The sequence below is a fragment of the Haliaeetus leucocephalus genome, unplaced genomic scaffold (genome assembly GCF_000737465.1).
Source record: "Haliaeetus leucocephalus isolate CR32 unplaced genomic scaffold, Haliaeetus_leucocephalus-4.0 Scaffold160, whole genome shotgun sequence".
In the NCBI taxonomy this organism is placed as follows: domain Eukaryota; kingdom Metazoa; phylum Chordata; class Aves; order Accipitriformes; family Accipitridae; genus Haliaeetus; species Haliaeetus leucocephalus.
Window position 1 is genome coordinate 1,921,298 of NW_010972596.1, and position 13,573 is coordinate 1,934,870.

The following is a 13,573-nucleotide window of genomic DNA, read 5'->3' on the forward strand; positions in this document are numbered from 1 at the left end:
AGCTTCCTTTTGTAATTAACTTCTACCATTGAGGCTTACCAAACCACAGAGAGCAAGCAATGGAACATATTTTTAAACTGAAGCTTTTCCAGCTACAATGATCATCTTGAATCAGCAGCTGTGATCAGTTCAGTTTCTATATGAATAACTGGGTGTCTCTTCCTGTCCTCCTTAACTCTGCTGACTAATGGGTGGAGGGCAATGCCAGACTGTACCAGTGAAGGAGAAAAACCTTTTTGTGACAATAAGTGATTTTAATTCTGCTAGGAAATAGATTGTGTACAGACACTCCTGAGCAAAGGGCACCTGGTATGGCTGGTAGACAGCTGGTATATGGACTATTGCTGGCAGTAGCAATCTTTGCACAGCTCTAGGTCCATCTGTCTGCCGTGGCACTGAGAGGGGAGTTAGAAACCCAACAGATAGAAAACAGTAAACTAAAAGAAATAAGGAACAGAGACTTGGAGACTGTTGGAGGGAAGGTACGTGAAAATGAAAACTGTTTTGGTCACTTAACATAGAATTTAGAGCATTGTAAGTCATATAAGTGGTTTCTATGATGTACAAAGTACCTGATGATAAAATGGCCCATCCAAAACACACATAGAGGAAACATTTCTCCAGCACAAGGCCAGGGAGGCAATTTTCCAAAGCTGACAAAACCTTGTTGCACAAGTTGGGTGGCGAGGCAGGTCTAAAAATCCCTGGCTGGGCAAGTCTCTGAGGAGAGGTGTGTGAGGCTCGGGAAGGCCGGCGGTCTAACACTGCAGCTCTTCTTCACTCTCAGGGAGGCGGGTGCCAGCAAGAGAGCTCTGAGCGCTAGCATGGGCTGTAGAGCTGAGAACTTCTTCAAAACTGCCCCCAGTGTGGCTTGTCCCACCAACCTTGGTCTGAAAGAAGGCAAACAAAGAGAACAGCAAGTTCCTCTGCTCACACTGTGTAGCAAGTCCCATTTGCATTCCACCCCGTGGCCATGGAGGGCTGGGAACTGTTCGAAGCAGGCAGAGAACATGTGGGGTTGGGTTTTTCTTAGAACGAAAGCTATAAAAATGGTCAAATAAAGCAGCCCCTTTCCTCCCCCTATATCTAAACTTTCAGGCTGCAATCATAACATCTGCCAGTGGCATTTTTCATACACTTAAAGGAACCAGTCCCTAAGCAGATCCCAGGCAGGATCCTAAATCCTACCGGTAAACTTAGTGCAGTTCTTTACATGTAGAGTAGCTCCCACTGGTTTCACTGTTTTCTCTGGTTCTACACAGGCTGAGTAAGAGATGGGTATTAAAATGAACTGGTTCATTTGCTGAGTGAAGGGGCCCACTGGCCAGCAATAACACAGCTGCTCTCAAAATACATAAGCCATACTGGGATTTCAGACAGTAGAAGGAACATCATAAGCAAAGAACAAAACCAGCAGCTTCTCTCCCTTTAGGTACTTGTAGCTATCCAGATACTGATATATAAAACTGCCCACAGCACTTTCCTGGGCAGGGGGCAGGGGGAGATATCAAATTGCATTAATGAAACCTATGACAACATGCTCACAGGTCATCTACTTTGAAAATGCTTCAGTTTGCTGTATTTGTAAATATAAGTAAGTATTAAAAATAAAACCCAACAGGACTAGAAATAGTTGAAATAGTTTTCATAACAAAGACAGAGCTTTATCTAAAGATTTGGAAATGGTCAAGACTAAGTGATGAAGAGACAAAGCTGTTTTGACTGGGTTGTCTTGGTAAGACAACGTTCTTCTATGGCTTGACTTGCCGATATGCCCACTCAAAGTTGATTCAAGCCTGAAAATAGGGCAAAATGTTTTACTCCATCCTAGAACAGCAGCAGGACTTGAAGACAAGCCGGCATTTTTTCTAGCCTGTCAGCCACTGAATGCTTAAGGAAGATTATTTTAATTAAATGAATTTGTGTCCTAAGTTTCCAAAGGGTTAATCCTATGTAATCCTTTGTTTCATCAGCTAGCACAGGAGCTTGCCTAGCTTGAGAGTTCAATAAAATAAGGTAGCAGTAGGCTTGATAGTTGCTCTGACAGTTTGAGTCACAGTTATTAGAAGTTCCCATCTGGAGAGGTATCTGTATCCAGTCTAGTGGGCTGTGCTCACCTTCAGAAAGTTATCGGTCCATCACTCATTTTTGCCAACCGCAATATAAAATACATATATTGTTAAAAGTTGGTAGGCCCAAACTTGCAGTGAAAAACCAGCCACTGCCTAGTAAAGAAATGAAAGAAAGAAAGAGAATACAGACAAAAAATATTTCAGAAAATGTCAGTGGGTGTGCCACTGCAGATGGACAATGAAGGTTTCACGGGATGTGGAAGATGACTTTAGACTCAAGACTTTTTGTTTTGTCCTGCTTAACTAAAGATTCCTTAAAGGATGATGTAAAGGCATCCTGAACACATGATAGGCTAAGAGTTGGCATGACAAATAGTCTCCTCTAGAAGAACGCCTTTGCTTAATCAGGAAAACAAGATCAGGCTCCTCAAGCAGATCACAGTGAGAAGTGGTCTTCAGAGCTGTGCAGTTTGAATTGACTTTTCCTCTTTCTGAATGGCACACTGAGGTGAAACAGACACCCCACCCCTGATGCAGAAAAGACATCACTCACATTTGTCCTTTAGTCCTCAAAGCAAAGCAAAAGGCTTTAAGGTGTCCCTTTCACAGGCTGGCTGTAAGCGTAGGAGGAATGGATTTGTGGAGTGTAGTCTAGAAGCAAACTTGGGAGCTAGAACTACTACTAAAAGCCCTAAGAGTAGGTTTAGCAACTGAATGACTAAATGGGTACAAAAGGTGCTGCACTTCTCCAGTGTAGTTTCTTCTAACTTGTGAGTAGTGAAAAATGAAGAAAAAAAAAAAATTCCATTTCAGGCCTCACGTGTTCCAGTGAGCTACATCCCTTACCTAAATGGGTAGAAGGAACATAAAGAAATAAGCAAGCGATATGCTTGACTGCAACAGACAGGAATTCAGACCTTCCAAGCTGATGCACCCCACTGCATGAACGATTTCTCCTCCAGTGAGGTTGAGTATAAAAAGCATTTGCAGCTAAGGTGAAACGAATGCAAAACAAAGTGCATACAGGCACCGAGCTGAGGCTCTGGAGGTCTGTGTTCTGTTCTGGCTCCTTGGGATGCTTCTAGTCTTCCCTGGGATGCTGCCTCCCACCTGTGAAACAGAGATGATGCTTCCTTCTCTGACACAGTGCAATGGTAATGATGTTAACCCTACAATATTGTGACTTGAAGTTGCCAGAACACCCTACCACTAAATAAACGTGAACACTCAAAATCTGAAAATGATAGAGCAACTCTGCATTCTTTGATGGACATACTTATTTAGAAACATAAAAATACATCAAGCTCTCTACTGCTTACTTTCCTCAGACACTGACTGGAAAATTTTATGTGCTGTACGATTTCACAGTGGCATGGAGAGGACAGACCTTCCCTGTGCACCTGCTGCTTCAGTTCTAGCTGTAATTTGCATTTTCTGTAAGAAGGAATGTCCTTCTGTCCCAAGCGGAAGGCCATTTTCTTGCCTTTTTAATCCTTGACAAGTTGTAATGCCCTTTGACGTTAATCTAGTATTTTCAGTTCCCTCTAAAATGAGGGTTGTCCACTGACAGACTATACTTGGAATATGTTGGACTCTTTCTATCACAGCAAAGTAAAATGCCTTTTTATGAGCAATCTTGACTTTATCTGATGAATAAGAACCATTAGGAGACAAACCCTCTTGTTCCCCCCCTTGAATGTGCCTTAGCATGCAGCAAAGATTAGCTCACTGCAAATTTGCCATGCTCTGTCCTGCTGAATAAGAGCCTTAACAAGTGCTGTTAGTGATAACCGGTAACTTTGCCATCAGATCTTCCTGTCTCACAGCAAATAGGTCTATACAGTTTTGAAATTTTAAATCCAGACAAAACATTGAAATGAAACACACCTGCATTAAAGAAAGACGAGCTCAGTGCTAAGAGCCACACGGGTAGCATGAATCGCACCCGAGTTACACGACAGCTCCCAGAGCTGAGTAAGGGGCACTTGGCGAGTACATCTCTAAGCTCAGGGATGGAGTTCACTCCGCAGGCACGTGGCTGTGTCTGGCAGGGCACAGCACAAAGCTCATGAGGCCACACTGCTTTCAAAATCTGACCTTGCATCTCCACATGGCTCTGCCTTGCACAGCATCATCAACCATGGCCACACCTTAAGAGATGTCTCTGCTTTCCCTTTTTGTATGGCTGTATTTTCGGCATTTCTGAGACCATTTGTTTACTCCGGCAGACAACAGAAGTAATTTCTTAGGAACGAAGCAGAGAAAGACTATTTCTCTGTATACTGCTTTCATTTTCCATTAGTGCTTTTGCAGTTCCATGAAATTCTTGATGGAACAGCGAATTCAACCCATCTCCTGTACAAATGATAGGGACAACTAAGCTGTTACACTTTAACAAGCACACCCATGTAACTCGGCCTCTAATCTCTACCTTAAGGCTTGTGACAGTGGTCTCAACCTTCTCCTCAAACGATTTGAATGTTGGAGAATTCCTAGGAGAAAAAGAAAGTTGAAGGAAAGAAGAGTCAGTTGCAAACATAATGGGGTAACTCCACAATTTGATCAGTTCTTACCAGGCAACAACATTAGGACAGAACGAAGGCTGGCTGGCAGCACAGGGCTGTGGACTGATAGGGTATGAACAGTCACTTGTGCTCTGTCAGTCAAATCCAATTACAGTAATTGGATGAGTATTTTTTTTAGCTACAAATTTGCAAAAGCAGAACCTGCCTAGTAATTGAAACCAGTGACTGGCCTGCCTGCCCTCCGATTCATTTATCATGTTCTCAGAGGAACAACCAGAGAACACTGGCTGTAGTGCTGCATTTCTACAGTGTTATCCATACGTGGTGTTGCTGTAAAGAAATTAACATTTTTTTCAGCTGATGAGCAAGTTCATAATCTACATAATTAAAAAGATGACAGTTCAATGTCCTGAGGCTAGGATGGAGAAGATTACAACTACATAGGAAGTGGGTCCCAAATGCCTTTGAGGAATCCTGACCCCCCACTCCAGGATTTTGTGACCACAGGTATATCCTGCTGCTTTCAAAGACAAAGACTTTAGGACAACTTATGTTCCATGGGTGCCCCTCTGACAAAGCTAAGCTTTTCTCTGCCTTTCACTGCCCGGAGAACAGAACACAACACTGATTTTGGGAAAACAAACATATCTTAATAGAATTTTTTAAAAAGGCAACAGCTGTGATTTTCCTTCTTAAAGCAAATTACGTATTTGGTTTGCTGGCTTGCCTGACAACCTTGTTCGTTCATTCTTTCTTTTTCTTTCTTCGAAACTTGAAACACAGCTTCTGTCTCATTTTAAATGCATTCAGTTTTTTACATTTCTTCCTGCAAACAGAACATACTGACTACAACTATTATCTGCCACGTAGTATTATGAATATAATGCATATGCTGTTTTAATGTGAGAGTATGGTTCCCCATTGAGATCTGTACTCAAGTTGCCCCTCAGCTGCTTAGATGGATGTCGCTTCTCCCCTTTTTGCAGCAGCCTCCCCACTGCTGATAATCCCTCTCCCATGTAGAGAGGGATTCTACATGCTAGAAACAGGCAAGCTGGAGTGAGTACAAAAGCTTGTCTCCTCCTTCAGCAGTTCAGCCAGCACAAAGGACTTGGGTAAATCTACAGCACGGACCTTCCTCTGGTTCTCTGCTCCTTGCTTGACAACTGAGAGCTCAATTATAGCATACTTTGTGCTTCACTATTAGTGAAGACTCTGCAGCTCAGAAACTGTTGTCCAGCAGTGTTCCTCTTGTATTTTCTTTACCATAAGAAACAAAGCGGGGGCAGGATCTCTCTAAGCTCAGTGCAGTGTAATGAAGCAGTTACTTAATAGTGTTTAGTTCTTCAGCTTTTCTTCACCTGTCTATTGTGGTATATCCAGAAAGAGATTACAGGAACTACTAGCTTTGAAAGCGCAGTGGTAACTACTAACAACATGGCCAACAGAATAGACTAAAAACACTACATCTGTTTGTTCCTACATGAAATAAAACATAACAGTGACCTTTAACCATAATGGAAGGTACCCTAACAGTGGAACAGTGAGGCAGAACCACTTTACCCCAGCAGGTGCCCATGCCTCTGTGTCATCCACGGGGAAAAGCAAACACATGCAGGAGCCTGCACTTCATTTTGCAAAGCGATGAAGCCAATGGCTGCTAAAACTTTAGTTTTGCAGTTCATCGTCTTTGCACATCCTTGGAACTTACCAGGAGCATGATCATGGCCTCTATTTCTGCAAATACATTTACATCACATCCCTCATCAGACTAAGTTAAACTGACCCTAATTTAAGGAAAGGGCAAACAGAAGCCAGTTGGAAAAATAATACAGATTTACTTTTGGTTTCTGTTAAATAGGTGACAAACTTTTCATAGGGCAAGGGTCAAAATGAGAGAGAAACTGAGTTTTATGACTGACATTTGCCCCGTAGGTCACACTGGTGAATGCCTGCCTTAAACTATCCACTTGCTGAAGCTGAATGACTTAGCATCTATCATACAGTTAGGAGATTTGTTTTTCCCACATGCTTGGCAGGGAGTGGGGATATTCATGTATTTAGAGGCTAAGGGGGTAAAAAGAAAGCTGAATCCTAATTTTATTGAAAACAGGCAGAGCTTTACTTGAACAGACATCAATATTTGGCTGCAGTCAAGTAAAGCATGATTATAACCATTAAAATATGAAAGCACTTATATAAAATCTCTCCATCGGAGCACGATCCAAAGCCTGCTGGAGTGGAAAGCATCTCTGACATTAATGGGCTTTGGATGATGTTCTAGAGACAGCAAAACAAGTGAATTTCAGATTCAGTAATACAAAGCTGGTAACAATCAACCACCCAAATACATCTCAGAACTGCTTCATTTACTCAAAGGCTTGTACAAGAGATTAAACAGTTAATACAATTAAAAGGAAAAAAACCACAGATGGCCTCTCCTGCAGCCCTTATCTACATGAATAACCTTAATTGATTGAAGTGGGACTATTCATCCAACTGAAAACTGCAGGATCAGGATCAAAGTGTGCAAATCCCCCCTCATTATACTGTTGAACATCATCATAGCAAACAGAATATGGGTAGCATATTACCTCATCGCAGGCATGCTTATGGAATGGCGAATAGAGTAACTGTGGGATGAAAGCAAAAGATAAGGTAAAAAAGCTGTAAAATCCAGTTTGCAACATGATTATAACATATCAGTTTTATTTTTTTAACTTAACTTTCAAAATATATATATACCTATTTTCAAGAGTGCTGGTACTCTTCCTCTCCTGATGGCAACAGCTTGTCAAACTCACCTGTGAATTCCAGCTCACTTTCAGCACTGAAGACCTTAGCACCACATTCTCATGTCAACTGATCAGCCACTTAATAGGGCTCAAAAGAACGATGCAGAACAGTTCCTGGCAATATCCATTTAAATGATGCAGACCCCTGCTATCTACAGAGACACGCGACATGTGACAGGATCAGAGAGCCACCTCTGTGTTCTGCAGTGACAGACGACCAGCTCTGTGTTGGGTGAGTACAGAACGCCTCGGGTTTGTGAACATAAACAGAGCTGGTTCAAGGCAGTAGGTAAGCAGGCAATTACCTTTGTTGCATGTACAACGTACACAGCTCAAATAGCCGGCTCCCAATTTGTAAAGGCTCCTGCGTAACAGGCTCCCTGAACAAGAGGTTTGTGGAACCAGAGAGGCAGCTCTCTCAGCTGCAGCAGTTGCTGTCCCCATCCCTTTAGGACATTCCACCTCTCCCTTCACACCTCAGCATTACCAAGGGTAGAAAGCTGTTTTCCACAGCTCTCCTCCAGCTCTCCTTGCAACATTTCCCTCCTCAGACTCCCCAGCCGCAAGAGCATCGGAAGGTTGGCAAGTGGAGGACTGAGCCTCTCCATCACTCAAAGATCCCCAACTCATCTTGCACACCTTTAACCCTGCAGACGGACACCCACTCTTAACCGCTTGACTTACATTCTCCCACCTGAGCCACCAAAGCCAACTCTGCCATCATAGCAGCACCTGTTCCCTGCTGCTGGGAAGCATCAGGCTTGTTCTGAATATGAATCTTTATTTGAAGTGTAAGAACTGTCCATAAGTACATTTAGATCTGAACACTGTAAGTAAACTGTGCACTGCAAGGGTATGTATTGTTTCAAAAATTCACGCATGGCTACTTTCAGTGTTGACTGACAGCTGCAGCCTGGTCTGATGGAGAACAGTGAGAGCTTTACTTCAAGGGACACCAACATTTGGCTGCAATCAAGCAAAGTATGATTATAGCATTAAAAAAAAATGAAAGCTTTCATATAAACAGCACATGTGTTTGTTCTAAACTATACAAATTCAGGGCAGCACTGTGTCCGTACACACACAAAATCAGAAATGGGGGCAGGGGGAAGAAAGAGCTATTTGGCAAGCAGGTGGGACAGAGATCTTACACGAACTGTTTGCTGTTGTGCATATTTTTAAGGGTTCTGCTAAGCTCAGACAGACAAAAACTGACAGCAGACAATGCAAATGTTTCATGTTCAATTTTTCACATCATTTTTAAGACTTACAAAAGATTAGCCCAAACATTTCACAAGTGCAGCAAATCTTTAACAATCCTAGTTAAATTAAACAAGCATGCTTGCCATTTTAGTCTTGTAACACATGACAAATAGGCAAAAATAAGAGTTTGGAAGTATTTCAGCATCAACTGCTCCTCTTCTAATAGCAAAACATTCCAAATATGAAGGTTTAAGTAAGAAGATTACATTGTGCCAAATTAAATTCACACAGCTGAGGGATGGCATGTGACAGACAATCTGAATACTAGTGTATATTTTATTGAGTTCATCTTTTAATTTCTCTAAAGAGGTAAGGATGCAAGTTATACGAACAGTCACAACATCTTCTTTTACTAGAAGCCTAAAACATTAAGCTTTTTTATAGATATACATGCCTGTGATGGTGATCAGTGCACAGGCAGAGAACAGAGATCCTTCGTGACAAACATCGCTAAATATTACATTTTGGTGTCATGTCAGAGTGAGATAGGAAGGTCAATCTATGCCCCATTTTGAAGTTTTCTCAGTGAAGTAAGAGTCCATGTTAGGATCACTTAACTGAACAGAAAAATTGTTCTTGAGCTGTCCTGTGCACTGGCAATGCTACGAGGCCAGAGGGACTGCAGGGGATCTGGGGCTGTTCAGCCCCTCTGGTGGGTGAACTGACATAAAGCCAGACAGCTTATAGAATCTTCCAGCATGCATAAAACTGTATTGGGTTTGCGTGGCAAGGTTTTGGTAGTGGGGGGGGCCTACAGGGGTGGCTTCTGTGAGAAGATGCCAGAAGCTTCTCCCATGTCCGACAGAGCCAATACCAGCCAGCTCCAAGATGGACCCACCGCTGGCCAAGGCCGAGCCCATCAGCGACGGTGGTAGTGCCTCTGGGAGAAGAGATTTAAGAAAGAAAAAAAGTTGCAGGGCACACAGAAACGGCAGCCGGAGAGAGGAGTGAGAACATGTGAGAGAAACAGCCCCGCAGACCCCCAGGTCAGTGCAGAAGGAGGGGAGGAGGTGCTCCAGGCGCCGGAGCAGAGGTTCCCCTGCAGCCCGTGAGGAAGACCATGGTGAGGCAGGCTGTCCCCCTGCAGCCCAGGGAGGTCCACGGTGGAGCAGATCTCCACCTGCAGCCCAGGGAGGACCCCACGCTGGAGCAGGGGGATGCCCGAAGGAGGCTGTGACCCCATGGGAAGCCCGCACTGGAGCAAGCTCCTGGCAGGACCTGTGGCCCCGTGGAGAGAGGAGCCCACGCTGGAGCAGGTTTTCTGGCAGGACTTGTGACCCCGCAGGGGACCCACGCTGGAGCAGTCTGTGCCTGAAGGACTGCAGCCCGGGGGAGGGACCCATGCTGGAGCAGTTCGTGAAGAACTGCAGCCCCTGGGAAGGACTCATGTTGGAGAAGTTCATGGAGGACTGTCTCCCATGGGAGGGAACCCACACTGGAGCAGGGGAAGAGTGTGATGAGTCCTGCCCTGAGGAGGATGAAGCAGCAGAGATAACGTGTGAGGAACTGACCATAAACCCCATTCCCCATCCCCCTCTGCCGCTGGGGGGTGAGGTAGAGAATCTGGGAGTGAAGTTGTGCCTGGGAAGAAGGGAGGGGTGGAGGGAAGGTGTTCTGAGGTTTGGTTTTATTTCTCGTTACCCTACTCTTGTTGATTGGTAATAAATTGAATTAGTTTTCCCCAAGTTGAGTCTGTTTTGCCTGTGACGGTAATTGGTGAGTGATCTCTCCTGTCCTTATCTCGACCCACAAGCCCTTTGTTATATTTTCTCTCCCCTGTCCAGCTGAGGAGGAGAGCGACAGACCAGCTTTGGTGGGCACCTGGTGTCCAGCCAGGGTCAGCCCGCCACAATCATACACTGAAGTGCTTTACAGCCTCAATAAATTCAAGCTCTAAATATAAAGATCCCCTTTAATCATGTTAAGAACTTAGCCTACTATTGGAAATTTCCCCTGGACTCAAGACTTTTAAAGAGTCACTGTGTACGCTTCATGACTAATATACATTTGCTTTCTTGAAGAGGACGTAATTAAATACTTCATACCATCTTTATAAAAATCTGGTGGCTGAACAGAATTTTTCCTGAGTATTTGTTGTTTATGTTCCAACCTCCAACAGAAAAGATAGTTGAGAGAATGAGATTACATATAAATAGCTTTTCCCAAGAGCAACATCTTTTGAATGTGTTCATCATTTGAATTTGAGACTAATTTACTCAAGAGCAAGGTAAACTCACTCTAGCCACTTAGTCCAGTCCTTTCCTCATTATACTCACCGTGCTGTAAAAATGAGGCATTACAGTTTAAAAAGCATATGTTTTTATCATGTATAAAGATGCTGAAAGGAAAGAGGTTACTGCATTACATTCCATAAAATAAATCCTGTCAAATACAGAGGCAGTATTCGAGGAGATTAATGTGTCTTACCCAATTGAATGCGATCTGTGGTGGATGCACAAGGAAAGAAAAGCAAGAGTTAAAAGTATTACGGAAATGTAACAAAAATATACATATATATCTGTAGCATGTCAAGCTGCCTGAGAAAAATAAATCATTTGCATTCAAATCTTGATGCTGGAATTCACACAAGAATGTGGATCAGCTGAGATTCCTTCAAGGCAAAAAATTTCATACACTCCTTCACTATGCAATCACTTATTCTGTGTGCAACAAAGAACAGAAGTTTTGTCTGCTAAACTTTGTGTTCTCTTCATTAGATTAGATTTAAACAATGCTAACTGGTTTCCCTCCCAAAATCCTACCTTAATCTCATTAAGTTCCAGGTGAACTGGAATTGTACATGTATATCAGCAGCAGTCTTTTTTTCGCTCTGGATTTCTTAATCATCCCTCAGTTGAGAAGTATGGAAGAAATAAAGGGCTTTTAATTCATAAAATGACATTTTCTAACATACTTCTTCCTTGTTGAAAACAATACTTGAAACACTTTGACACTGTTTTCCAGCTCACAAGAAACTTAATTAAGGCAGCAGAACTGGGAGAGGCACACTGATATACAATATTCAAAGGATGTCATTAAGGTTCGAAAGTCGACAAATGATGAGGCAGACAGCCTCTCCTTCATCTGTGTGTTATTGATGTAGTCTTTAATTACAGACCACTTCAAGGGAACACCTGCCTCATGCAGTGAGCCAGATAGATGGTGCACACTTAATTAACATCTCTTCAATACTTATTTTTCACGTCCTTTTTCAATGCGTGGTGTGATGCATTACTTACTGCACAATATTCATACCTTGCTCTGAAAAAAAGCATTGATTTCTTCAGGGTTATTTACAGGGCTCATCATCATGTATATTGATGCTTCTCAAACATTCATGGATTTATCTTCACAACACATTTCTGCTTAGACCAGCTTAAGTAATACAGTTGCCATAGGTAGCCTCCTTTTTTACTACCTGCTGACTCCCAGTAACAGCCACCCCCTTCTCTGTGCTAATACAGATACTTGTACAGCCATACAATAAGGAAATCTGTGTTACTGCAGAGCTCCAAAAACCAGCACAAACGAAGGGGTGAATGTCAGTAGAAATGAGAGAAAACAACTGCTTCACGCATCAGCAAAAGAAATGCTTACGAAATTACGTCCTGAAGCAAGACAGTATTACTATTTCCTTTATAGGGGGTATCAGAGACACAGAGGTTTAAGAATGGTAGTTACGGGTATGACAGCTACAATATTACAAGGAATTCGGCTCCCAATGAGTTCAGGAACAGTTTTAAGTGCCCAGAACATCTCTAGATCACGGAAATCCTGGAAATGCACAGCAAAAGGCTGTAGAAAAAATTTCACCACTACCCCAACAGAAAACCCCAAAAGGCACAACAGTAAAGGCACAGCAAAAATCAACTCCCACAGCACTAAAGCAGATTAATTACACCTGAGCCATCTCCAACAGATATTGGCCTAACCTGCTTCTAAAAACTTTCAATGAGGGAGATTTCACAGAAATAACCTGTGCCCCTGTTCAGCTGCATTTGTGAGCCATTAGCCTAGCACTTGCTAGGCCCTTATCTGCAAAGCTGGCTGGTCAGCGCTCCCCATTTCTGCTTTTGATATTTTTCCCATCTGTCAATAAAGCACCTTACACTTTCCTACACTGAATTTTATTTTATCATTTTAAATAATTTTGAATTCTGATCCTGGTGTCTGAAGTGCTTGCGTTCCCTCCCACTGCAGTCATCTGGTGATTTTAAGTGCACACATGATGTCATCATCTAAACCAGTCATGAAAATGCTGAAGAGTAACAGACTCGGGACAGACGCCTGCAAAATCCCACATTATGGTGAGCTACTAAGACCTACTCTTTGAATATAATTGTCCTATGCCCTCTTCCTGCTAAAGCACTAACACCTAAACTGTATTTCCCTAGTTCCGTGAAAACAGTATAGGCAGCCTTATCAAAGTCAAGCTCTATCACATCTCCTGCCTCCCCTCCGTCCTCTATGACAGGTGCTGTCACAGTTCAAGATAACTGTTCTTGACAAACCCTTTTATGTTTTTGCCATCGTGCTATCTTCTAGACACGTAGAAAGTAACAGGTTAATGCCTTCCCCCAGAATCTGCTTTGTATTTCCCAGAACTTCCCTCGGCCCTTTCCAGAGGGATGAACTTTGCCTTCCTCCACCCCTCTGGGACCTCCTATGCCTTCTGTGCTGATTCCTGTCATCTCTGAGGGGCACATTCAACAGCCACAGTCATGCCCCCAAGCTCTCCCTCTCTGCAGTCTTTGGTCTTTCCATACGTGCCTTCCAACTCCTGGCAGGAATGAGGCATTATATTAACTTCATTCATCTTGAGAGCTGGCTCATCCCAGGCACTCAATTTGAAAGGGGTCTGTGTGATCATGTCATTAAAGAAAATGTATGAGACAGTTGAAGGACGTATAAGCAGTGT

At 43.0% G+C, this 13,573-nt stretch overlaps 1 protein-coding gene across 3 annotated transcripts in view; it reads right to left on the reverse strand.

Moving 5' to 3' along the window:
- Positions 1–758: 758 nt before the first annotated feature.
- Positions 759–13,573, reverse strand: part of TPD52L1 (tumor protein D52-like 1) — a 38,280-nt gene continuing 25,465 nt past the window's right edge. Inside the window, exons 5-8 of one of the 3 annotated variants that reach the window (XM_010562514.1) lie at positions 11,083–11,097; positions 7,192–7,230; positions 4,504–4,564; positions 759–890 (exon numbers count right to left, since the gene is read on the reverse strand). In XM_010562514.1, coding sequence (XP_010560816.1) covers positions 759–890; positions 4,504–4,564; positions 7,192–7,230; positions 11,083–11,097 — 247 coding nt within the window. The remainder of the gene's footprint in view (positions 891–4,503; positions 4,565–7,191; positions 7,231–11,082; positions 11,098–13,573) is intronic. The other 2 variants (XM_010562515.1, XM_010562516.1) reach the window with 2 other exon arrangements.